Source organism: Typopeltis vanoorti, chromosome 23 (assembly GCF_054136105.1).
Source record: "Typopeltis vanoorti isolate ZY-2024b chromosome 23, IOZ_Tvanoo_1.0, whole genome shotgun sequence".
Taxonomy (NCBI): Eukaryota; Metazoa; Arthropoda; class Arachnida; order Uropygi; family Thelyphonidae; genus Typopeltis; species Typopeltis vanoorti.
Window position 1 is genome coordinate 11,782,107 of NC_143571.1, and position 27,459 is coordinate 11,809,565.

The 27,459-nt window shown below is 37.2% G+C and overlaps 1 protein-coding gene across 6 annotated transcripts in view; it reads left to right on the forward strand.

Moving 5' to 3' along the window:
- fra (neogenin protein frazzled) overlaps positions 1-27,459 on the forward strand; it is a 535,028-nt gene that overhangs the window by 237,849 nt on the left and 269,720 nt on the right. For all 6 annotated transcript variants that reach the window (XM_090412604.1, XM_090412608.1, XM_090412609.1 and 3 more), the window contains exons 8-9: positions 6,342-6,561; positions 12,334-12,488. In XM_090412604.1, the coding sequence (XP_090268730.1) occupies positions 6,342-6,561; positions 12,334-12,488 (375 nt within the window). The remainder of the gene's footprint in view (positions 1-6,341; positions 6,562-12,333; positions 12,489-27,459) is intronic.

Consider the following 27,459-nt stretch of genomic DNA (forward strand, 5'->3'; position numbering starts at 1 on the left):
TAATACCATGCATGAGTAGTGGGTTGGGAAAGGAGAAACTTGGTTACATTTGATTTAAAAGCCTGTATATTGTATTCCTTGGGAAACACATTGGGGTATGACTGTTCAACAATACAGCTGAAGCAGTGAAGAAGGAGGAAAAAAGGATACCTGTTTTGTTGGTTTCAAGGTATACTGTGAAGGGATGTTGCATGGCAGCTGCACATGTTCCAACGGACTTAGTACTGAGTGGGAGAATTATTGATGCTATTTCACATGATGCCATGGAAATATTTATAGAATACACATATTGCACCAGAAACCAAATGGCTGTGCAAAAGTGGAGGAGAAAGTTGGAGGAGGAGGAGAAAGTTGGTAAGAGATGGGTTATTAATCAATCTAATTGCCCTCCCCCCTCTGTATTGAGTCAAGCATTTGGAGGGAGCTCTTAAGGGCCCTACTCCAAATATGAGAGTAGAATCTGATAGCTGGGTGGAGTTTTGATTTGTATAACATTAACAGCTGTTCAAAGGTAAAACATCTTGAGCAAAAGAGAAATCCTAGTTTTTCAGAAGCTGAGGATGCAATGGTTGTGATGTGTTTATGCTTGGAGAAGCTTGATGTTAGGATGATTCCAAGAAGAAAAATCTCATCTTGTCTTGAAATTTTAGTGTTGTCAAAGATGATACTGGGAGAAAATGGTTCTTTTTTGTGAGAAATAAGGCAGAACTTAGTTTTGCTAGCAATGACAAGGTATCTGAATCACATTGGAGGATGTCTTGGAGATTGCATTTGAGGACAGTGGTGGTTGATGTTCTGTAGGTTGAGGTGATTTGCATAGAGTAAGGTTTATCAAATGAAAGGGAGGAGTGTAATGTGTTGTCATCTGCAAAATTGTGTATTGGGTTGGAGGAAGTGGTCGTTCATCCATAAGGGCTTCACAGCTGCATTGAATTCAGCCCTGCATTATTCAACTGAAGTAGGTTATTGATACATAGAAGGAAGAGAGTTTCTGAGAGAACAGAACCTTATTGAACCCTGGCATTATTTGAATGGTGAGAGGATAAGGAACCATCCACCATCACACATAGTATGCATCCAGACAGAAAGTTGGCAATCCTAAAGCCCTGGGACAGATCAAATGATGGGAGTTTGTTTAGTAAGCCTTTGTGCCAGACCTGGTCAAAAGCTTTGGAGATATCAAGTACAATCACTTGAGATTCACTAAACTTCTCCATGGGATTTGTTCAGAGATGGGTGATATATGTAAGTAGATCTCCTATTGATCAGCAGCAACAACAATGAAACAGAGATGAGGTTATTGTATTGATTCAATTTATTCACTCATAAATAGTGAGGAAAACATGATTGGATGAAAATGATATCCTGATAGAAATTGAAGGATGTGATGTTTTTCCTAAGAACAGAAATGACGAGAAAGGAGGTGAGTGTTAATGATGATAGTGGGAGAATTATGGCCTCACAAGATTGAGACAAGGGGAAAATAGTGGCAGTGGTTTTTGAAGCAGGTGTGAGGTGGAGGTTGATAAGATAAGATATTTATGGCATTTGCTATATGCCAGGGAATGTAGAGGATGGAGACAAAGAAATGTGAGCAAAGATAGTGAGCAAGAGAAGGATGATCATTATGAGTGATTTTAATTAGAACATTATTGATTTGAAATGAAGAAATAGCATCAGAGAATAAAGGGAATTAATTTCTCGAGTTCTTAAGGGAAACTGTCTTAGGTAATACATAACAGAGGCCACATGATGAATAAGAATATTAGATCTGATCACATCATCAGGAAATGTGATTGTGAATGGAGTGTCTAGACTTTCTCCAGTTGGCTGATCATCCATGATGATCAGCCAACTGGAGAAAGTTATGGAACGTTATGGAAAGTTATAAACTGGAGAAAGTTTCTCCAGTTGGCTTTCTGGAGAAAGTTTATGATTCCATGATGATGGAATGCATAAAGGTGAGGATGAGACAGTTAGGAATGGAAATCAGAGTCATGATCAGGGAAATGGGAGTGGTCAGACCGAAGAAAGAAGTGTGGTATAGCAGCTAGAATAGAGAATGTTGGTGCTGGGAGAATGGCCTCAAACACACATAGCAATTGTTATGTTTATACACAAATGTAAGGAATATTTGAAACAAGAGAGCTGAGTTTGTGGCATTGATTGAGACATTATGCCCAAAAGTAATTGGAATAAGTGAAACTTGGTTGTCTGAGGAGGATGTGATGTTGGGAATAGAATTAGGATATATATATAATTTTTTAGAAGGATAGAAATGTGAAAAGAGGAGGGGGAGTGCTCTTATTGAATGCAGAGGAATTGTGTCTGCAAAGTGTGGAAGTTGATAGTACATGCACAGATTTTGAATCTGTATGGTGTGAAGTTGAAATAAACAGGTTAGTATATCTGTTAGTATATCCCTTCTTACATGCCCTGGTCACCTGGGCATGTAAGAAGAAGGTGATCCTGACCGGAGACTTTAATTTCAGGAATATAGAATGGAAGGAGGAGATAGTGTATGGGAACAAGGAGAGTGAGTTTTTGGAATTTCTGTGAGATAACTATCTTAAGCAGCATGTTATTGAAGCAACTAGATGCTTTAATGTTTTGGATTTGGTGACAGCTTCACAAGATGTAGTTGTTATGAAGTGTTGACACTGCTGCTGGTTGGTGAGAGTGATCATGAGGTACTTGTTTGGGAAGTGATGAACAAGAAAAGGTCTCTGCCAAAAAAGGATACACGTGGAAGTATAAAGCAGGTGATTATAGGAAGCTCTGTAGTCAGTTAGCATCAGTATGTTGGGTAGATGAGCTGAGCAGAAAAGATGTTAACAATGCATAGAAATTCACAAGGCAGTATCTGCCAAAAGCAATGTATGACTTGATCAACATACCAAGAGAGTTAAGCAAGTAAATACAGTAGGAGTGATATAGATGAACAGTGAAATCAAGCAAGCTGTGCTGAAAAGAAAATGCTATGGAGGAGGTACAAGACAGTTGGTGGTGATAGAATCCTCGAAGAGTATAAAGTGCAGGCTAGAAAGGTGACGAGCATGGTAAAGAAATAAAAGGTGCAGTATGAGAGGAGACTGGCTGGTCAAACCAAAGTTAACTCAAGGAAAATGTTTCTGCTATATGGCAAGCAAGAGAAAGAATAATTATGTCAGGTTAACACTGGTGGATAGTCATGATAGTAGAATAACAGCTGTAAAGGATATAGTGTAAAGGGTATAGCAGAAACATTTTCTGCTATACCCTTGGGAATGGATGACATATCACCACGTATTCCTATGGAATGTGCACCACAGTTGGCTATGCCCTTGATCTGGTTATTTAATGAAAGTCTTGCAGTGGGTAGGGTTCCTAAGAAGTGGAAAGAAGGCAAAATAGTACCACTCCACAAGCATGGTTCTAAGACAGAAGTCTCCAGCTATAGGTCAGTCTATATAACAGCAGTTGTGGTCAAGGTAGAATACAGAATTGGGTTGAGGGACATAGCATTCTTTATGATGTTCAGCATGGATTAATAAAGGGTAGGTCCTGTTTTAGTAATTTACTTGCATTTTATGATAAGGTAACAAGTGTGTTAGATAAGGGAGAATCATATACAGTGATATTCATGGACATAAAATCATTTGATAGATTACCACATGATAAATTGGTGTACAATCTGCAGAGGATGGGAATAGATACTATATTTAGATGAATTAGAGATTGGCTCTCTGAACTATACCAGGAGGTTGTGTATGATGGAGTAGTGTCTCCAAAAAGAAGGGTAACCAATGGCATAACTGTTTAACTTGTTTGTAAACAATATATCATGTGGAGTGACTGAGGATCTTCAATTGTTCACTGATGATGCAAAGTTGGGAAGAATTATAAGTAGCACTGCTGATGTTAATTCCCTTCAGGAAGATTTGAATAGACTATTTACCTGGACAAAGAAGTGGGGTTGTAGTTTTAATATCAATAAGTGCAAGGTGTTGTATTTTGGAGTGCAGAAATATAAGGTTGTGTACTATATCAATGGTGCCATACTGCAGGAAGTGGATGAGATTAGAAATTTGGGAGTGATGGTTGACAGCAGACTGAAGTTTAGAGGGCATATTGTTAGTGTTACAAAAGCTGCACATCGTAGTGCTGCTATAATAGGAAGTACTCTAACATGTAGGAGATAAGGAAGAGGTCGTGCCACTGTATAAGGCACTGGTCATTTGGACACTTGGACTATTGTGCTCAGATCTGGTCACCTAGTTTTCAGTGTGATGTGGAGACATTGGAGAGGGTCCAGAAGCAAGTGACCAAGACAATATCAGGACTTTGGAATGCTAGCTATGGAAAGAGATTGAAGAAATATGGATTACAGAGTTTGGTGGATAATAGGAAGACAGGTTATATTATAAAAAGAGTAGAAAGTGAGAGTGGAAGAACCAGAGGTCATCCCTGATCATTATGTAGAAGTGTGGTGAAGAGGGGTTTGAGGAGTAATTTTTTATATGGTTTAAATTTTCAGTGAATGGAATGTATTACCAGAATGTGTTAATGCAAGGAGTGTTAAAGATTTTGACATTCTATATGATAAATATATTGTCAGTTGAATGAACCTTCATATGAGAACTTCTGTGAAAAAGAAGGTATATATGTGGAACAACAGAGACAGTGATTACAAAAAATTTAGGAGACAACTGGGATCTATGGCATAACAAGAGGAGTTGAGTGGAAAGGAGACAGATGCTGCTTGCACAATGCTAATATCTTCCCTGAAGAACATTGCTGCTTGGTAATACCTTGAAGAAATACGTTTACTACCACCATTAATATGGTAGTTCAGGAATGACAGTATTTGGGTAGCCATTCACACTGGATTAAAAAAAAAAAATAATAAAAAAAAATAAATAAATAAAATAAAAAACGAAATCCTGCATAGAACTGTTACAAACATGAGATTCATTATTTGAAGTTAGCATCTGCAATGAAAGATTTCTCCATATTGCAACTAATTTACTAAAAATTTGGGAAATGTTTATTTTAAGACACCCATATCACAACATGACTTTAAATTCACCCTTGGAGAACACAGTGATAACATGTTCATTCTGTGTATCTGTCTATTATGATATTGAACTCTTTCTGCTGTTTGTTTGATTGTTAGTGTATTGTTTTCTGTGATGACTATTTTTTGTGCTTTGAAGATGTTCATTTGAAATCAAGTGAAATATCAATAGCTTAATGAAGTATCGTAGTTATGCTCTTGTTTTGATGTGGTCAGTTAATACCATTAATTAATTCATAAAATGAACAGACTTACTAAATTTAATGTTTTCATGTTTTCTGCTTAATTGAGTGCATGAAGAGGAACAAGATGCATTTAAGACAGAGTGAGAAAGTGCATTAATATTAGTGCAACTATTGTGTTTGTTTACATGAGTATGAAAAAAAAAAGTCATATTGAGGGTCACAAAAGGTTGCATGCAGCTATTTGTCTATAACTGTGTCGTTACAAACAAGTGATCCAAGAGCATGATGAGAAGATGTTGTGCTGACAGCTTTAGTTTGTTCTTTGTATCCTTGTAAGGATATATTGTTACTTTCTATTTATATTGCTTCCGACCATAAATGATTCTGTTGTGTTTTATTAGTGTACTGATTAAGATATAATAAAGGTAAGTGCTGAATAAAAATGTTCAGCAGTTTTAGCATGAAATATTCTTAAATTTTTTGATGTACAAAATATCCTAATATTTATACTAAATTTAAGAGAATAAAATCATTCGTTATTTGAAGTTTCAGAAAGCGAAATACTTACAATATACTGAATAATTTTTCCTCAGCTACATCTTTTTTTATTCCTAATTTCCAAGTTAATTTATAATACTTTATTATGTTTATTTGCAAACATCACTTTGAATGATGTCAAGTGAATGCAGTTATTTTTTATTTCATTATATTTCTACTTTTTATTACTGTCCAAAACAAAAAAAATATGAGTTGTGATTCTAATTTATTTTTGTTAATTTTGGCATGACATTGTATAAAAAGTTATTAAAATATTTTTTTAATTTATTTATATTTTTTTCTTCTACCCCTCCATGTTTGCTCTTTTTTTTCTATTCTTTTATGGCATGCATTGCTTTTTTTTGATTATAAACTGTTTCTAATGTTTATGAAAATTATTATTTAATTGCAAAATTCTGGTTTTGTATATGTAACCTTTCCTGTTAAATTAACATGGCTTTTACTTTCACTGCCTGAACTGCATTATTCCAATTAACTGGCTGCATTTCTTTTGGTCTAATATGCATAACATATAAAACTTTTACTGCTTTAAACATTAACAGACTCTCCTAATCCCACTACCCATACTTCTGTAACTATCCCTCAAATCCATGCTTCCTCAGGAGATCAGCCTCACAGCAAAGATGTTCCATCTCAGCCCAGAGATCTGGCTGCTGTTATTGTGTCTACTAGATTTGTTACATTATCTTGGAGAGAACCAGTTCGCACAAATGGAGATATCTTTGCCTATTCTGTTTATTACAGAGAAGAAGGCTCAACCAGGTAAAGTTTATTTTTTTATAGAATTAAGTTAAAACTTTTATTTTACATATTTAAAAGATACTAACAAAATGCCCTTATTTTTCATGAGTAGAGTGAACCTCCAGGTGGTTTATTGTAATAAATATTTAGTAATAAATACTTCTCCATAAATTATCTGATGTTTGTGAAGCACAGAAAGCATCATATAAATATGAGTTTGCATTATCAAATCCTTTCATGGTGGGAAAATAAAACAGGACATTTTCTTTTTCAAGCAGGTTCTAGTTATTCAGTTGCAGAGAAAGAGTGAGAAAAGGTAGGGTTTTTTTCCCCCACTTCCATTAAGCAAAATAAAAAAAAAACGCCTCTCTTTTTCTTTCCTCCTATTACTAAATCAATAAACCAAGCATAACATACACAAATTTATGATGATCCATTTATACAACACTTATCAATATTATGGCTAGTGTCCATTTATATGACACTTCATGCATTCATTCATACAACGGTCTTAGCAAAACGATGCTCCTGTAAATCCATGCAGTTTTTGCGAACTGTTGTTTATGACATTATTGCTTGCTGCATTGTTCTCTCTCTGTGTTGTGGTATTTCACTATGAATTATAAACTGTATATAATTATTATTTTATTTTATTGTTGTTGCTAATAATCGCACATACAATTCAGAGTAAGGGTGCTATTACTTCCAGTGAAACGAGATGATGACACATAAACTCGTCACCAGTGGTGTGCTGCAGGGGTCAGTTTTGAGGCCATTGTTGTTCAGTTTGTATATTAATGATATTGGGTTGGGTTTAACTAGTGATATCCAGCTGTTTGCAGATGATGCAAAACTGGGGAGAGCAATGCACAGTCAGGCTGATATTAATGCCTTACAAGAGGACTTGAATAGATTGTATGAATGGAAAGGTAAGTGGAACTGTCAGTTCAATGTTGCCAAGTGTAAGGTTTTGAGATTTGGTAAACAACAATGGGATGCAAGGTATACACTTAGTGGGGAAACTTTAACAGAAGTAGAGGAGATGAGAGATCTAGGAGTGATAGTGGACAAGGACCAGAAATTCAGGGGCCACATTGCACAAGTTGTGAAGACATCACATCGAATAATGGCAATGATGTGGAGAACCCTGACATGCAGAAATAGAGAGGTTATGATTCCATTGTATAAGGCCTTGATCAGGCCTCATATGGATTATTGTGCACAGATTTCGTCGCCGGGTTTTCATGGTGATGAGGATATGTTGGAAAGGGTACAGAGAAGATTCACAAAGATAGTCAGTGGTCTTTGGAATGTGGAGTACGAGGACAGATTGAGAGAATGCAAGTTGCAGAGCCTCGTGAATAGGAGGAAGAGGGGAGGGATATGATTGAGACATATAATCTGGTCAGGGGTTGTTATCAGGTAGACATGGAAGAGATTTTTCATAGAATGGGAGAGGGGAGTAGAACAAGAGGCTATTATTGCTGGAAACTGTATAAGGAGGGTGTGAGCAAAAGAGTGAGAAGCAGGTTCTTTGCATGGAGGGTGGTTAGTGAGTGGAATGCATTGCCTTAGTGTGTTGTGGATGTGAACACATTGAATCAGTTTAAGATGCAGTTGGATGAGCATTGTATGCAATAGTGAGTACCTTCCACGATGAGTCTCTGACTCCATGGAGGTCAAATGCTAATAATAATAATAATTATAATAATAGTAACTTATTACATTACATGCTAAGATTAAAAGTATTAAATTTAGTGATGATGGTGTATTGGGCACAAGCTAAACTTAACTCATAGTACTGTTGTTACAGTTGTTAAAAATAAATGTAAAGTGAAAAGTGCTACATTAGTTAATATTACAGTTATCCATAAATGTGCATTACTAAATAACTTAACATAAATGTTCAGTATTCTTATTGCTGAAATGGAAAAACTTTCAATGGTGTAGATTGATGACCAAACTGATTGGCATGTTCCCTTAAACCAAGCTGTTCAGAATTAACTTTTACTTTGCAAAAATTATTCTAAATTTTTGTTTGCATAACTGACTTAAATTAATGCTTTTTTTATGTCATTCATACACATATGTGATTGCTTAAAAATGTTATTAAACCATTATATGCATCTACAAGTGCGTGTGTGTGTGTGTGTGTGTGTGTGTGTGTGTGTGTGTGTGTGTGTGTGTGTGTGTGTGTGTGTGTGTGTGTAAAACACTGATTTGTTGTATGATGAAATTTGCTATACGACAATGGTCTGAATCCTAACATGGCATATAAACGAGGTATGACACTGTTATAAAAGCTTAAACAGATATATACACACACACACATACATACCATATTTTTCTGTGTATAAGACGCTCCAATGTAAAAGACGAATCCTATTTTTTCGAACCCAAAATTAAGAAATCAATATTTTAAACATCTCCACTGTCTAATCATACACTCAGTGGGAAGAGGTCCAAACTATCTCCCTGAAGCTTTATTTCCATGTTCTTTTGCATAATTGATGACTTTTTAACTTGAATTTTGAAGAATATCACAAATGTTTTTTATTTTTGAACATTTTTATGACCTAATGCTCAAAATATTGTTAATGCCTTAACTTACCCTGCCAGTGAGTTGCAGATGTATGAATGCTTTCAGAGTTCTGATTGGTTTATTCAGAATCAGCCATTAATGACATCAATCAACAGAGTTAACAAAGGCTAGTGATTGGCAGAAGCCTGTTTGCATAGACAAGGTACTGGCAGTTTCGCCACGGCAATTGTGGGTCTCTCAACCAGTTACCCCACCCCTGTGTATAAGACAATCCCCAATTTTTGGTCTAAAATTTTAGGAAAAAAGTATCGTCTTATACATGGAAAAATACAGTATATATCAATCTGGCCATTAAATTCAAGGTCCTGTTCCCTTTCATTTGGCTCATGATTATTTCACATAACTATTCAAAGTTGCTTCAAAATTTACTATCTGTTGTATATGATATCATTGTGTGTAATCATAGTGATAACACACTCCCATGCTTCGCTATACAGACAGACTCCATGATTATTAAGCACATCTTGATTTCCTCTTCTAAATAGGAATTAAATGTATCATCATCTCATTGTCTGATTCATTTCTAATGAGAAATAACTCAACCCCTTCCTAATGTTTTTTTCTTTATTTCAGACTCTTCTAATAACATTATACCATTATTCACTTTGAATTGAGAACATCGTTATTAAGATACAGTTTAGAAATGTCCACTAATATGCAACTTAATTTAGATATGAAATTAACTTATACTTTAGAAATAACAGATCACATTAATTTTATACTTTTTCATCATGAGCCAATCTTGTTGTATCTTTTCTTGAACATAGACAATTCTACAAGATTATATCATATAAAAATTGACATGCTGTTAACCATAAATCATCTTAATTTCTTGATATTAAGATGATTTATGGTTATTTATGAAAGATCTTCCACATTAATTTGGTACAACCACCCCCCTCCTCCATCAACTCCTATCCACCAACCTCTGTGAAGTGTCACTACAAAATAAATATAGAATATTATTTTTGTGCAATAATGATCAAGGAAAATAAGGAGTAGCAATAGTATTTAACACCTAAGGCTGTCAGAAATCATGAAAATATAACAAGAATCTGTAATTAAGTTTTGTAGAAATGGAAAAGGCATATGGCTAGGTGCCCAGAGAAAAGCTTTCAAAACACTGCTGTTATATGGAGTAAATGGAACATTATACAGAGCAATACATAGTCTGTATTTAAATTGTAAGTTAGTAATTAAAATTGAAGGAAATACAGGAAGATGGTTTGATTTAAAATCAGATGTCGGAGAGAGAGAGAGAGAGAGAGAGAGAGAAGGCCACACATTATCTCTATCTTATTCATCATCTATATGGATGATGAAAGAAAGTTACATTATTATGGAAAGTGAGTAAATTATTAAATCAAAGTCTCCCCTTCACAAAGTTGTGTTGCTTCCATACTATATGGGATAGCATCATATTCGTGTTCACTCATTCTTGAATCCTGCACTTAGCAAACTCTTTCAATATATACCTTCATTGACACTTCTGATATACTGATTGATCTATAATTTTCAATCTTGGAGCCTATAACAGAAATATTTTGCCGCTTTCCACTCCTTTGGAAACTAGGCTGACACTTAAATTTAGACAATTTGGTTGAGGAAGGACACTGCAAGTTCTTTTTCATTTTTTCAGAACACATTGGTCAATATCCCAATCAAGCCTGTGAACTGTATTCACATTGAGATTTCATGTCCAAACACCTCCAATATATATACAGCCCTCTGTTTTACAGTCCCTCTCACATCCATCACTGCATTCTGTCTCTATATTTTCTATAGTGATAGTCAGCTACTATGTGCAATATGTGCTTGTAGAGTGATCACTCATTAATTTAACTGTTTCTTAACCAAACTGTCTGAAGAACTCCTTGGAATTTCCTTTGTCCTGCTCAGCTGATTTCTTCTCTTTTGCTTTCCTTTAGTATGTTGGTAATTAATCCTGCTGGTCTGTGCATTATACTGCCTATGTGCTTGTTGATTACTTTTCTTTTTACATTAGTTCCATACTATATATATATATATATATATATATATATATATATATATATATATAAAGGAGATACTTTCTATATATATATAGAAAGTATCTCCTCCAGAGATTTATTTAAAAAGGTTAAAACACCTTATGGTAACTTGTTCTGGTAAAATACTTATAAGCTCTGTATTACTAAAATCTTGATATTTCTAGCCTGGCTCCCACTGATGAGACCTCAGTAAAGGTCGAAACCGTCTGGGTAGTGGCCCTTTGCCTTTAATACAAAGCATCATACATCTCCTCCAGGAGATGTGCTTTGCATTAAGGGTAAATATTAAGATTTGTGATTTTACCTTGAGTTGCCTTGGTCTTGCACTATGTGCAGGGTCAGCTAGACTTGCAACACTTGCAGATGCAAACTTGACTTGTTTGTCTGTTTGCTTACTTGGGAAATGGAGTAAAACCAGGTTTAAAATAGCTTGGTATATTTAACATATATATATATATATTTATTTTATTTTATTTTATTTTATTTTATTTTTTAAAGCATCATCTTTAATGATGCTGCTCATTCATTTTACTTTCACTCTTGATCTATCTTCCTGACTCTATGTAATTTGATACTGTTTCCCTCTAACATCTTGATAATTTTTAATGTACAGCTAGCTGTGTTTGATAAAAGGACCTCCTAGATGAGTTATTATTACCCAAGACTCCATTGAGTCTTGGGTAATAATAATAATAACATTCTTCTTTTGTAATTTATTATACCACAGCACTACTTCAAACTTCTTCCTAAGTTTGTCATAATCACTGACTCTGTAATTTCAAACAGACCAGTTATTAACTGAAAATCCCACATATATAGCCACTTTCCTGACTGCATGATCACATTCCCAGTTGGAAGAAAAATTAAGTGCATTGAACTGCTACCAAAAGTTCATTTCTGTATGCTGATGAGGGTTATGCCAATAAATCAAATCATTGCGGTGTGTGTGCTAATCTTTTTTGGTCTTTTTTTTTATAAGAAAGCTAAGGTAAGGTATCTTTCTTGAGGATCCAGATTTCTCCGTACTGTCCTGAGTTTACTATGTATTTATTTGATAACAAACAATTTTCTATTTATAGATATTAAAATAGAAACAACAGCAATCTCATATATATCAGCAAATGCAGGTTTTATTAAACCATGTTTTGTTTTCTGAAATAGGGAACGTGTAGTAAATACAACTCGCTTACGACTAGAAGAGGTTAGCATTCAGAGCTTACGTCCATCTACGCAGTACTTTTTTCGAGTAGTGGCTTATAATCAACATGGTCCTGGCCAAAGCTCAGAGGAAGTAACAGTTGAAACACAACCAGAAGGTGGAGTACACTACTAAAATTTGATATAATTATTTATTAATTTTTATTTTTGGAAGAAATTCTTAATGCCTGAATGATTTTTATCAATATAAGAAAAAAAAATAAGAAAAAACAACAACTGAAATGTTTGTTTAATTAACAAAATAAATTTTGTTAACCATTTATGGTTAACATTTGAACATTACTGAAAATAAGTGGAATCATTTCCCTTGTTAGATATTAATACAGTCAGTTCTGACTATAGCAAACAATACTATAACAAATTTACTTACTATAACAGACCATTCAAAGCTCCCAACAAAATCCCCATAAGTACAGTGTGCTATGATAAAAGAAATTCACTATAGTAAACTATTTCTTTGGTCCCTGAACTATTTCTGTGGCTCCTTACAGGTTGGCTACGGTGAGCATCGACTGTTTATGGTTTATAATAACACAGAGTGATCATGTTTTTTTAGTCAATGCTAAATCAATATGTCATGTCTTGAGTCATTTGCATTTGTATAAGCAATATAAAGTACCAGATGTTTCCTAACAGCTAGACTAACTAGAATTTTATAGCCAGTTTAATTGCAGAAATTTAGCATATCTTAGAATATCCTTAAAGGGTGTGGGCGTGCAGGAATTTCATTTAGTTAGAATATCTCGAAGAAATATGCATGATAATTATGATGGCTCAACATGCTTAAGATTAGGAAGTGAAAAAAAAAAATTAATTTAAGTGGCATCGTCTAGTATTGTTCAGCGTCAATAACGTTTTATATCTGCATTCTGTTATTTGAGTTTATGAATAGCCAGACGGTTATGATTTGTGTTTATTAATTTCTCTTGTTTAAACTTTAAGTTATACTATTTACCCCTGAAGATGTAAATCCTACAATTTACAAGACATGTTGGGAACTATTATTTCAGTATATTGTATAACTGAATAATAAAAAATGTGGTGTAATCACCGAAATATGTCTTTTGAACCAATTAGCCACAGAAGTCTACACCTGGAATTAATTAAAGCTATTTATACTGTGCATTTTGACTCCTAAATTTAATATTTATCATTACCAGGAGACAAATCTAACTATTACATAACAATATTAGGAACTAGATAGCTTAATGCAATACCTATTTTCCAGGGCTTGACAAGTTATGCGAAATTCTACTCACCACAAAAATGTATTATTATTATTATTATTATTATTATTATTAAACAAGACCTCATGGAGTCAAAGACTCATCTAGGCGGTCCTTTTATCTCACACACATCTCATCATACCGCGTCTTAAACACATTCAAACTCCTTGCAGACACCACTCTCTCAGGCAAGGCATTCCAATCACTCACAACTCTGCATGAAAAAAAACTGCCTCTCACTCCCCTACTCACACCCTCTTTATACAGTTTCCAGGGATGACCTCTGGTTCTCCTCTGATCTCCCATTATTCTCTGTAGAACTTCTCCACCATTGATCCTATAACAACCCCTTACCAACTTGTAGGTCTCTATCATATCTCCCCTCTTCCTTCTCTCCACTAGACTCTGCAAATTACATCTTTTCAATCTTTCCTCATACTCGACATTCCAGAGGTCAGAAACTACCTTAGTCAGTCGCCTTTGGAACCTTTCCAACATCTCTTCATCCTTCTGAAAACCAGGTGACCAAATCTGGGCACAATAGTCCATGTGTGGCCTAATCAAAGCCTTATACAATGGAACAAGAATCTCCCTACTTCTACACGTCAGTGTCCTCCGCATCATTCCCAGAAGTCTTTGTGTTGTCTTCACAATTTTGGCAATGTGTCCCCTAAATTTCATATCCTTATACACTATCACCCCCAGATCTCTTATTTCCTCTACTTCCAACAATATATTCTCACCAAGCATAAATTCTGCATCCCATCTTTGTTTTCCAAATTTTAAAACCTTACATTTTGCAACATTGAACTCACATCCCCATTTGCTTGCCCAATCACTCAATTTATTCAAGTCTTCTTGTAAGGACACTACATCTTCACTACTCTTCATGGCTCATCCCAACTTTGCATCATCTGCAAACAACTGAATATCTCCATCCAAATCTTCGCCAGTATCATTAATATACAAGTTAAATAGTAATGGCCCTAAAACAGACCCCTGAGGCACTCCACTAGTGACTTTCCTTTTCCTGGATATTGCACCCCCATACACAACTTGTTGATACCTATCAGATAGCCCGTCTCCAATCCAATGCACTAATCTAATATCCAACCCCATCTGCTCTAGTTTGACTGTCAACTTATCATGAGGTACTCTATCAAAAGCTTTTGCAAAATCCAAGTATATTACTGTGTATCCTTCTCCTCTGTCCAAGGAAGCAGTCACTTTATTGTAATAAGTAAGTAGATTACTAAAACACGACCTCCCTTTAGCAAATTCATGCTGTCCATCAAAGATTATACCATTGTTGTCAACCCAACTCTGGATCCTAGTTCTCACAAGCTTCTCCAACAACTTAACCACAACACCTGACACACAGATAGGCCTATAGTTTGATGCTCGAGTTCGATCACCTCCTTTATGAAGTGGCACAATCTTGCCCTCCTTCCACTCTTTAGGGACTTGACCGAGTGCAAGGCTCGTATTAAAAAAATATGTCAAGGCAGGTATCAACTCTCTGGCACATTCCTTCAGAATACGCGGTGATATATTATCAAGTCCCACAGCCTTATTTACATCTAGTTTACTCACCTCCCCAAACACCTCTTGCTCACTTACAGTCAGTCTCTCCTCCCCATCATCAACTGCTCTTAATCTCTCCATTAAGTCACATTCACAAGATTGAAAGATCTTAATGAACTGCTCATATCCTGTATTCACCCAAGTTCCTCCCCCATTTTTTTAATATGTCCCAATAAGTCAAAATGAGTTACATAAAGTGATTAGTGATGCTGTATTGGTGTTTGGAGAACATATCTTGTGAAAATCATTCTAAAAAGAGCAGTAAAACAACAACATTGATTTTTTTGAAAAATATAATTTGGTCTATCATTTTTTGTTAACTGGGATCTGTTTTGTTTGCTCTGTTGCTACTTGCTAGCTGGCAAAATGTGTTCACCATGTTGAGTGTGGAAGTGTATTTATCAAACGCTGCCTATTTGAATATCATTGGCCACGATATATAGCTTCAAACAAAAGAAATAAAATAATTTAATTAAATAATAAGCACTCTAATAATAATTCATATTTTTGTTCCAGTAAACAGACAATTGTTTGATGAACACACACACACACACACACACGCACACACACACACACACACACAAAATTTTACAGTAATAGTACATTTACCTTGTAGGCTTAGCTGCTTCTCCATTCAGTCAGCCAGTCTTAAAACTCATTGGAAGACTTTGCAGCCACTAATTCAGAAACTCATTTTATCCATATTGTTTATTACAAAGTTTATTTCTGTGCAATATAATGGAAGTAATTTTGTAAAATATATCCCATGATATATGACCACTTGTTACCGCTTTGTCTCGATAACAAATACTAACCACCTTGGAAACATAACTTTTAATAGGTCATTGGCTGTCAGATAGGTGTCAGTGGATAGTGTATTGGGAGTGGTATTTCAAAAGAGAAAGATCACTAGTAGTGTGTTGCAGGAGTTTGTTTTGGAGCCATTATCGTTTAACCTGTATGTTAATGATATTGAGACAGGCTTAACTGGAGATGTGCAGCTGTTTTCAGATGATGCAAAGTTGGAAAAAACCATGAGAAGTAGAACAGATGTTCTGACTTTATGGGAAGACTTGAATAAACTGTGTGAATAGGCAAGTGAGCAGAACTGCTAGTTTAATGCTGCAAAGTGTAAGGTCTTGAACTTTGGTTGGTGAGGATGGGATGTAGAGTATATAATTAATACATCATCATTATCATCATCAAATTCCTGACATGTACCCTCAAGGGATGTACAGGATATGATAGTACTATGTGAAAAATTTATATCATTACTAACTTCCTATCTACAATTTTCCTCCAAATCACTCTATTACTTGTCAAGACTCCAATATTATCATTATCAGATCTTATATTTCTATTGTCTAAGGCACATTGTACCGTATCAATCCACCTATATCTTAGTCTTCCTCTGGATCGTTTTCCTGCTAACCTGCCAGAGAACACTTGTTTTGCTAATCTTTCCTTGCCCATTCTGTTTAAGTGACCATACCACCTGAGATCAGCTCTGCTAATGCACTCCTGGATGCCGACAATGTCAATTTCTTTCCTAATATCCTCGTTTTTAATATGATATTGCCATTGATGTCATCTGTTCACAGCTCTAATCTTTCTCAGGACTCTCATATCTGCAGTCTCTAGTCTTTGGTCAAGTGTTTTACTTCTGACCCAGCTCTCAGATCCATAAGTTAAAACTGGTTTGAACACTGTCATGTATACAACTAATTTAGTGTTCTGACTAATTTCTCTCTTATTCCATATGAATTTATTCAATTGACTTCCTACCATACCAGCTTTGTTGATTCTGTTGTCTATTTCCATATTTAATTTACCATCTTCACTAAAATTCGTGCCTAAGTAACTGAAATGTTTTACTTGTTCCACAGGTTCCTCGTTCACAACACAGTTGACATTTTCAACAATTCTACCTATTTTCATTGTCTTTGTCTTTTTAATGCTGACCTTCATACCATATCTATTACAACAGTTATTCAATTTAGTCAGGGAATCTTTCAAACTTGTAGCGGATTTATTCAGAAGTATAACATCGTCCGCATAAAGCAGAGAGCTGACATTAACATCTCCAATTCAGATATCATGTTTTTAATACAACCTCACTTCATAATGTGATCCATATATATAATGAATAACAGAGGGGATAATATACATCCTTGTCTCACACCAGATTTAACATTAAACCATCTTCCTGTACATCCTTCAATTCTAACTGCCGACTTACAACTCAAATATAGACTAAGTATTGCTTGATATAATGCCCCGTTGACACCATATAACTGTAGCGCATTGAATAGCTTCTCTCTTGGCACCTTGTCATATGCCTTTTCCAGATCGACAAAACTTAAATACAGATCTTTGTTATATTCCCATGCTTTCTCGACTATTTGTCATAAAGTGAAGATCTGATCCTGACAGCCTCTATTTGGCCTGAATCCAGCTTGTTCTTCACCAAGCTTCTCTTCCACAATTCTTCTCAACCGTTTCTCAAGTATACTTGTGTAGATCTTGCCAGGAGCACTGATTAGGGAAATACATCTGTAATTCTCACATTCAGTTTTATTTTCCTTTTTATATATGGGCATTATTAGAGCTCTACTCCAATCATCGGGAATTTGTATCCAGGTAGATACCCAACAGGGTGCACCACGAGAAGGTGAGGATTGGACATTAGGTCAGGAGCCCTGGTCGGTTCTCCACATTCCTTTCAAGGCTATGTGGAGGTCTCCTCTCAGTTATACAGCTTTGACCCTTAAGCACCCCTATATATATAATTAATAAGGAAATTTTAATAGGGGGTGGAGGAGATGAGAAATCAAGTTATGGATAGAGACTTTAAGTTTGGGAGTCATGTGGCCAAAACTGTGAGAACATCATAACATATTATGATGCATTGACATGCAGAAGCAGAGGTTACCAATATCGAAATTATATTGGAAGTTTTTTGTCCACTTGGTTAGACTATAATAAATTTAGTTTAATCCTTTATCCAAGTGTAAGCAAAGTTTGCACCTGAAATATCTTCAGGACTGGGGCAAACTCGTGGTAAAGGTGGACCAAGCTCTCATCACTACTTGTCTTAGTATCTCCCATAATGCAAAGCACATCTCCTTGCGGACATGTATAATGCTATGCGTTAAGGGAAGGGCCAGGTCGAAACCAGTCTGAGTAGTGGCCCTTCCCTTAATGCATAGCATTATACATGTCTGCAAGGAGATGTGCTTTGCATTATGGGAGATACTGAGACAAGTAGTGATGAGAGCTTGGTCCATCTTTACCACGAGTTGCCTCAGTCCTGAAGATACTTCAGGTGCAAACTTTGTTTGCTTACACTTGGATAAAGGATTACACTAAATTTATTATTATCGAAATTATATATTTTGTAACCTAACAACAATAGAACCATGGAATTTTTACTCATGGATGCAGAGAAGGGATTTTAGGAATTTTAGATGGCTGTAAATTCTGAAAGATTGGGAAAATTTTGCTGTCATTTTCTTAATGGCATCTGATGGTAATGATATGATCGATTTAACTAACTTGAGTTCTTTTTTGATGAACCTGATTGGGTTATAGTTGCTTGGATGGATAGCACACTTCTTTCTTCTTTTTCCCTTGCATGTTAGGTGCAGGTGTATTATAGCTATCATTTGCATGTATTATTCTGGTATTTTGACAACAGTGTAAAAAAAAAAAAACTAGCCTTGTAAACTCAAGGAGTAATATAAGCTCATCCAGAAACAGGCTGTTACAAATATCCATGTCCACATTGGGCTTATATTGTTCCTCGAGTTTATAAGGCTGTTTTTTTTTTTTTTTTTTTTTTAACTGCTGTCAAAACACCAGAATAATACATGCAAATGATAGCTGCAGTAAACTATGCAGATAAGAATAACCCTCTGTTTGAGAATTAATTACATTTTAAAGAAGCTGAGTGACTTGGGCATGACAGGCTATTAAACCTAACATGCAAAGGAAAAAAAAATATATATATATATATATATTCATAAAAGTTCTTCAGCCACAGGCTACATTTAATAGTTAGTAAAAATCAGTTATTCTGTAGTTTACCTGATAACTAATAATTAAGGAATTGACAGCGTACACTAGAAACATAAATTAAAAACAACTTTAATAAATACTTTCCGATATTTCGGCAACGTCACATTGCCATCTTCTTTGGGAACTTAAAATAAAGAACAGGTGCACGCGAGTGCTACATAACAGCAAATGAGAAACGGAGCTAGGAAGCTACCGTTTTCTTAAAGTCCTGACGGTGCACCCTGGCAGGCTATATTATTATATGTGGATAAATGTTTCCCAAATTTGGGGCAGTCTTATGGACCCAAATTTGTTAAGGTTTGGCATGTTCCTAAGGGCTGAGGCTGATTCCATGAATAGTCTTTCATACTTGAACTTGCTGCGGTGTATTACTGTGGCTTTCTTCCACCTTATTCTCTGGCGGGTATCCAGAGCATGGTCTAAAAGCCCAGAGTGGCTGTACTGGTGAAATCGGATGTAGGTCTTGTTTTTTGAGATTCTGATATTTGCTGTCCTGCCTGTTTGGCTAAAGTAGGACAATTTACAGCTGCAAGGGACCTGGTATACATTAGGTAGGTCTAGGGGAAGTGGTTGGTTTTTAGTGGAGTGGATAAGGGATGCCAATTTTCTATATGGTCTGTAACAGGTGGTTAAGTCATGTTTTTTTAGGATTTTGTTGATTTTTTCCGCGGTGCCTCGGATGTAGGGGATGGTAATGGATTTAGAGTAATCTTTTTTGTGAAGGTCAGGAGGTGGGTTGTGGATAACTAGTTTAAGTATTTTTTGGATTTTTTTTGGGGGGAGGGTAGCCATTGACTAAGAAAGTGTTAAGGATGTGATTTAGTTCAGTGGTTAGGGCTTGATCATTTGAACAGATAAGTTTTGCCCTGTTGAATAGTGTCTTAATAACTCCATATCGTTGTGGGGGAGGGAATTGTTGGTGAATATATCTGCCTGTATAGGTGGGTTTTATATAAACTGAGAAAACCAAGGTTCCCTCAGGTTGGCGGGTGACTAGTGTGTCTACGAAGAGAAGGCTATTATTTTTCTCTTTTTCTAGGGTGAACTTGATTCTAGGGTGTTGGTTGTTTAAGTGTGTTAAGGAGAGAAACAAATTCGCTATTTGGCCACATGGCCTGGATTCCTTCTTCTCCATTTTTTTTCAATGAAAAAATTGGAAAAAAATGGAAACTTTTGGCTTTACAGTAGTGACAAAATTCTGATCTCTGTCAAGGAAGTGGCAGTCAGTAGTCCCCATTGGTATTTAATTTTCAAGTACTGGTTACATTTATTAAGTTGCAAACAAACAGATACAGTTGATAAGCTTTCAGATGCTGTGCAAATGAAGATCTCTATTTTGAAAATCCTGGTATGACTTTTATTGGTTAAAGCTGTTTACAACAATAATGAGATTAGAGTTTTCACTTTTCCATTTTCAACTCTATGTTTTTCTGTCAGTGAGAAATTTCCGAGAATTTACTAAGTAGGACTCAATGTCTTTTAAATTAACCTCACTATTTTCCTATTATCTGTATGCGCTGAACTAGTAACAAGTATTCAACAATAGCAGAATCATAAAAATGACAATAATAAATCAAACTTCCATTAAATAATACTTTTGTTCCCAATAACATGTTCGGAACAAAGGTATTCAGTGTATATTCCTATTATTCCCTGAGACAAAATGTGCTGCTGGTTAAAGTTTCTTTGCTGCACAAATTTAGGGCTTGCTTCTGTAATTAATATTTCTTCCATTACACATCCTAACATTTGTTATTTTTACACACACACACACACACACACACACACACACGTATATAAGAAACAATGAAAGAAGTAATCAAATTGGGTTTTCTACACACATGCATATACTGATGACATAAGAAGTAATAAAATATAATTCTGAAAATTACATGAATATCAATCATCACAAGTATATCAAGAGTAATAAAAACTGAAAAAAGTATGATAGAAGACCATATCTCACCTGTACCCATGAAAGTATCCATTGCCTGCTGTTTCTACTAATTTAGGTAATTTCTAAATATAAATGTTGAAATTGAAAAATTCCAACATATTGGCCGGTGATGGATATCAGAGTCAAACTACACAACTTTTTTCCAAAATCAATGGATACCCAATTGGCAAGGTGCATCGTACCATGTAATGAGTCACGTGTTTGTAGCTGATATAAACTGGAGGAATATGATGCTTCCAATTCAGTGCAACTGTGTCTGGCTGTGAAAAGGGAACTGACAGAGTTTGAAAGAGGCATTGGGATAGGATCAAATGTTCAGGCCTATCTATATGCTTTATACTATTGCCAGGAGTATCTGGAATAAGGGAGAGAAATTGGTGGCGCAGATAGCATCAGCCTGGACGAAAATTATTGCGATCACTGAGATGTGGTTGACAGAAGGGGATATAACAACAGTAATAGAAGTCACTGGGTATAGCATTTTTCGTCAGGATAGGAGGAGAAAGCATGGTGGTGGGGTACTGCTTATGATAAGTGATGACCTATTTCCTCTAAGAGTGGAGGCTTTGGAAGGAAGTGAGACAAATGATTTTGAGAGCATATGATGTGAGGTAGAGGTAGGCAAGACAGGATATTTAGTGGGGGGTTGCTACAGACCCAGGAGCATAGAGGATAGAGACCAGGAGATGTTTAGACAGCTAAGTTTGGTAAGTGCAAGAAGAATGATTGTTATGGGAGATTTTAACTACAGTAGTATAAATTGTAGAGATATCTGTAGTATATATCTTCATGTAATATATATCTGTTATATTATTCTGTAGACTGGTCCCTCCTCTTCTTTCTTTGCTTCTTTCTCCTCTCCATGCTCCTTCCCCCTGATGCTATTAGAGTATTCGAGGGCTAGGGGTGAGTCTTTCCTATCTTGCTAAGTCATTTCGTCTTATGCAGCCACCGAAGGAGGCAAGCTAGCCTCAATAGGTGCCGGTCCCAAGCCCGGATAAATGCGAGGGTTGATGTCAGGAAGGGCATCCGGTCGGAAAACTTCAGTGCCAACTCAAACTATGATTATGAGTCGAAGAGAAAATGATATAAGGGCTAGGGCAGCGCAGCCACATTGCCCTACAGCTGTGAGAAGTGGACAGGGGCTACCGCATCAAGGGCGGGTGCGGTTAAAGAAGCGAGCCCAGCAGGTGGAGAGGATGTTGTGAGTGGGAACACTGAATGTTGGAAGCATGACTGGAAGAGGAAGAGAGGTGGCAGACATGATGAGGAAGAGGAAGTTGGACATTTTATGTGTGCAGGAGACAAGGTAGAAAGGGGGAAAGGCAAAGGAACTGGGAGATGGATATAAATTGTTCTACTCTGGAGTGAATAACGAGGGAAGAAATGGTGTAGGAATTGTGGTGTGTGGCAGAATGAAGGGTGAATTACTGGACATGGGTAGAAGGAACGACAGGATCATGCGAATGAAATTGGGTCTTGGAGAAGAGCGAGTGGTCATATTATATGTATATGTCCCGCAAGTTGGATGTACAGCAGAGGAGAAAGATGAGTTCTGGAACATCTTAGATGAAGAAATGAGGGAATTGGAAGAAAATGAGATGGTGATTGTCGGAGGAGACTTGAACAGGCACATAGGAAGACAGAATAGAAACTGTGAAAGGGTGCATGGTGGCCACGGAGTGGGAATGATGAACCAGGAAGGAGAGAGGGTTGTGGACTATGCAGTAGCGTTTGATCTGGCAATTGAGAACTCGTTTTTCTTCAAGAGGGAAGAACATTTGATAACATTTAGAAGTGGTAACAACAGCTCACAAATTGACTACATTTTGACTAGAAGAAAACATCTTAAGGTTGTGACAAATTGTAAAGTAATTCCAACAGATCAAGTAGCACAACAACACCGACTGCTGTGCGCAGACTTTAAAATAAGATCGAAGATAAGAACTTCTGGTTGCCATGGGATGAAGACAATTAAGTGGTTTCGCTTAAAAGAGGAGAGTGTGAGGAATCGTTTTAGGGAGAGAGTGTTAGAGAGGATATCGGATGGACTGGAAAGTGTACAAGATTGGTGGAAACATAATTCAAAAGTAATCCTGAGCTGTGCAATCGATGTGCTTGGTGAGACATCTGGAAAGATTAGAGAGCAGAAGGAGGGTTGGTGGTGGAATAATGATGTACAAGTGGCAGTGACAGCTAAGAGGAAGGTAAAGCAGAAGTGGGATGAGTCAAGAGTGGAAGAGGACAGAGAGGTGTACAAAGAGAGAAAGCAAGAAGCCAAGAGAGTTGTGGCACAGGCGAAGGCCATGGCTTATCAAGATCTGTATGATCAATTAGAAACAAAGGAAGGACAGAGGAAAATTTACCAACTAGCGAAATGTAGAAATAAAGCAGCAAAGGACATCTTACATGTGAGGCAGATCAAAGATGCTGAAGGAAGAGTATTATGTATGGATGTGGACATAAGAAACAGATGGAAAATATACTTTGAGGGACTTTTGAATGAGGAAAATGCAAGGACTCACAGAGGAGATGGGCAGCCTTCTGAGGGAATGGTGCAGAACATCAGTAGAATGGAAGTGACGGAGGCCATGAAGAGGATGAGGAATGAAAGAGCGGTGGGCCCCGACAGAATTCCAGTGGGGGCATGGAAGGCACTGGGGGAAGAGGGAATTGACCTGCTGTGGGACCTGTTCATGAAAGTTTGCCAACAGGAAAATATACCCGAGGAATGGAGGGAGAGTACTCTTGTTCCCATCTACAAGGATAAAGGGGATGCACAAGACTGTAAAAATTACAGAGGAATAAAGTTGATGTCCCACACAATGAAGATCCTAGAAAGGGTTCTTGATGGTAGATTGAGGGAGGAGTTGGAGATTGCAAAGGAACAATTTGGCTTCATGCCTAGTAGATCAACAACCGATGCTATCTTTGGGTTACGACAGATGATGGAAAAATATCGAGAGAAACAAAGGGCGCTATATCTGGTATTTATTGATCTGGAGAAAGCATACGATAGAGTGCCAAGGCAAGAAGTCTGGAGGTGTCTGAGAGAGAAGAAGGTGCCTGAGAAATATTTCAGGTTGGTGCGGGAAATGTACAGAAATGTGAAGAGAAATGTTCGGACCTGTTTGGGACAGACAGAAAGTTTTCAAGTAACAGTTGGCTTGCATCAAGGGTCAGCATTAAGACCATTTCCGTTTAATATTGTGATGGAGGTGGTAACAGAGGAGGTGAGAGAAGATGCACCTTGGACAATGTTGTATGCAGATGACATCTTGCTGTGTGTAGATTCAAGAGAAGAAGCGGAAACTAAACTGGAAAAATGGAGAAAAGTACTGGAAGAGAGAGGTATGAGACTGAGCAGAAGTAAGACAGAGTATATGTGTTGCGCAGTGGGTGGCAGGCAGGAGACAGATCTGGAGCTGGAAGGAAATGTCATCAGGAAGGTGAGAGACTTTAGATGCTTAGGTTCAACAGTGGAAGAAGATGGAGGAGCTGAGAAGGAAGTGGGATGCAGGATACAAGCCGGTTGGAGGAACTGGAGGGAGATGGCTGGAGTGTTATGCGATAAGAGGGTGCTGATCAATCTGAAAGGCAAAATTTATAGGACAGTAGTGAGGCCAGCTATGACATATGCTATAGAAACTGTGGCCCTGAGGAAAAATAACATCAGCAGGATTGAAGTAGCAGAGATGAGAATGCTTAGGTGGATGTGCGGTGTGACCAGAAAGGATCATCTGAGAAATGACTATGTCAGGGGAACAGTGAAAGTTACGAACTTAGGAGCGAAAATACAGGAGGCAAGGTTGAGATGGTTTGATCATGTGATGAAGAGGGAGGACGAATATGTGGAAAGAAGGGTCATGCAGATGGATGTGCAAGGAAGGGGGAAGCGTGGGCGGCCAAAGAAGAGATGGAGGGAGCTGGTAGAAGAGGACTTGAAGATGAAGAACTTGGATGTCGTAACAGCCCAAGACAGGAAGGTGTGGAGGAGATGCATAACAAATTGTGACCCCACTTAAGTGGGAGAAGCTGTAGAAGAAGAAGTATAAATAGGAGAGAGGAAGATGCATGTAGCAATAGGAGAATGGAATTTCTAGAATTCTTGAGGGACAAATGTCTAGGCAACATGTAACAGAGGGAACAAGAGATTCAAGATTTTTGGATTTGGTTATAGCATCAGAAGAGTTGATAATAACTGAGTTGACATCTCTCCCACCAGTTGGAGAGAGTGACCAAATGGTTTTGACTTGGAAAATGAATAGACATGCAGGAGTATCAAAGAGACGGGAACTTATGTGGAATTATAATGCAGGTGATTATAATAGTCTTAGACATCAACTTCGGGAAGTTTCATGGAGGGAGGAATTGGAAGGCCTGGATATCATTAGTGTGTGGGAAATTGTGAAAGAATATTTGTTAGCAGCAATGGTAAGTTGTATACCACAAGTGAAGAAGAGGACACAATTTGGAGTAAAGTGGATGACAAACAATATTAAACATGAATTGCATGCGAAAAAGAGGCTATGCAAGAGATATAAGGAGATAAGTAAAGAGAAGATGCATGAAGAATATAAGACACAGGCCAGAAGAGTGACTAGTGTGGTAAGGAAAGCCAAACTGGAATATGAGAGGAGATTGGCCCTAAGATCCAAAGAAAATCCTAGGGAATTTTTTAGCTATGTGGCCAGTAGGAGGAGAAATGACTGTGGAAGAATGATATTGTGGGATAAAAATGGGAATAGAGTGACTGATGCAGAGGACATAGTGGAATTGTTCAATGAACACTTTATTGGAGTGTTTCATCCTAGAGGAGTCAGTTTTAATGCTAGAGGGATAGGGCTGGTTCGGGGTTTAGAGGTACAGGAGGAGAGTGTGTTTCAGATACTGAGTACTCTGGATGTCAGTAAAGCTGTGGGACTGGATGGTATTTCACCACAAGTTTTGAGAGAATGTGCTAGGGAACTGACAGTGCCTTTAACCTGGCTTTTCAATGAAAGCCTGGCTTCGGCAAAGGTGGCCAGGGAATGGAAGGAAGGTAAGATAGTGCCATTGCATACGGGTTGTAACAGACTGGAAGTGTCTAATTATAGGCCAGTCTGTGTGTCATCAGTAGTTGTTAAGATCTTGGAGAAAGTAGTGAGGGACCATATATAGCATTGGGCAGATGAGGGTAATGTTATCTGTGAGAGTCAACATGGATTTGTGAAAGGGCGCTCTTGTTTTAGCAATATGCTAGCCTTTTATAATAAAGTTACAAGAACATTAGATGAGGGAAAGGCATATACTGCAATTTTCTTAGAGTTAGCGAAGGCATTTGACAGGGTGCCACATGATAAGCCGATATTTCAGTTGTAGCACCTGGGTCTGGATGTCAGATTGGTCAACTGGATTCAGGATTGGCTGTCTGATAGGTATCAGAGAGTTGTGTATGGTGGAGCAGTTTCAACGAGGCAGAGTGTTACAAGTGGGGTCCCACAGGGCTCAGTACCAGGCCCTATATTGTTTAATCAATGACATTGCCAGTGAATTGGAAGGGGATATTCAGTTGTTTGCAGATGATGCGAAGCTGGGAAGGATTATTAGTAATGGTGCAGATGTGGTAGCCCTGCAAGAGAATTTAAATAAGCTAGATAGATGGCCAAATGAATGGGGATGTCAGATTAATGCAGCAAAATGTAAGGTCTTGAGGTTTGGGAAACATCGATGGGATGCTGCATACTCTCTGGGAGGAGTTATACTGGAGGAAGTATGGGAGACAAGAGATCTGGGGTTGATGATTGATAGAAACTTGAAGTTTAGGGGACATATTGCAAAGGTGGTGAAGGTAACACAGAAGATTGCTGCAATTATGAGAAGGACACTGACCTGCAGAGATAAGAGGGTTATCATTCCGTTGTATGTCTCTGATCAGACCACACTTGGACTATTGTTCTCAGATTTGGTCCCCAGGATTTGAAGGGGACAAATTAATTGTGGAAAGGATACAAAGACGGATGAGAAAGATAGTTTCAGGACTGTACAAACATAGTTATGAGGATCGGCTGAGGGAATGTGGACTGCAGAGTTTGGTGGATAGAAAAAGGAGAGATGATATGATTGAGACTTTTAAACTGTTGAGAGGTGGTTACACGGTTGACACTGGGAAGTTCTTTCACTTGGTTGAACAGCGGGAAGGAGTGATGACAAGAGGCCATCCCTGGAAGTTACGAAAGGAAACTG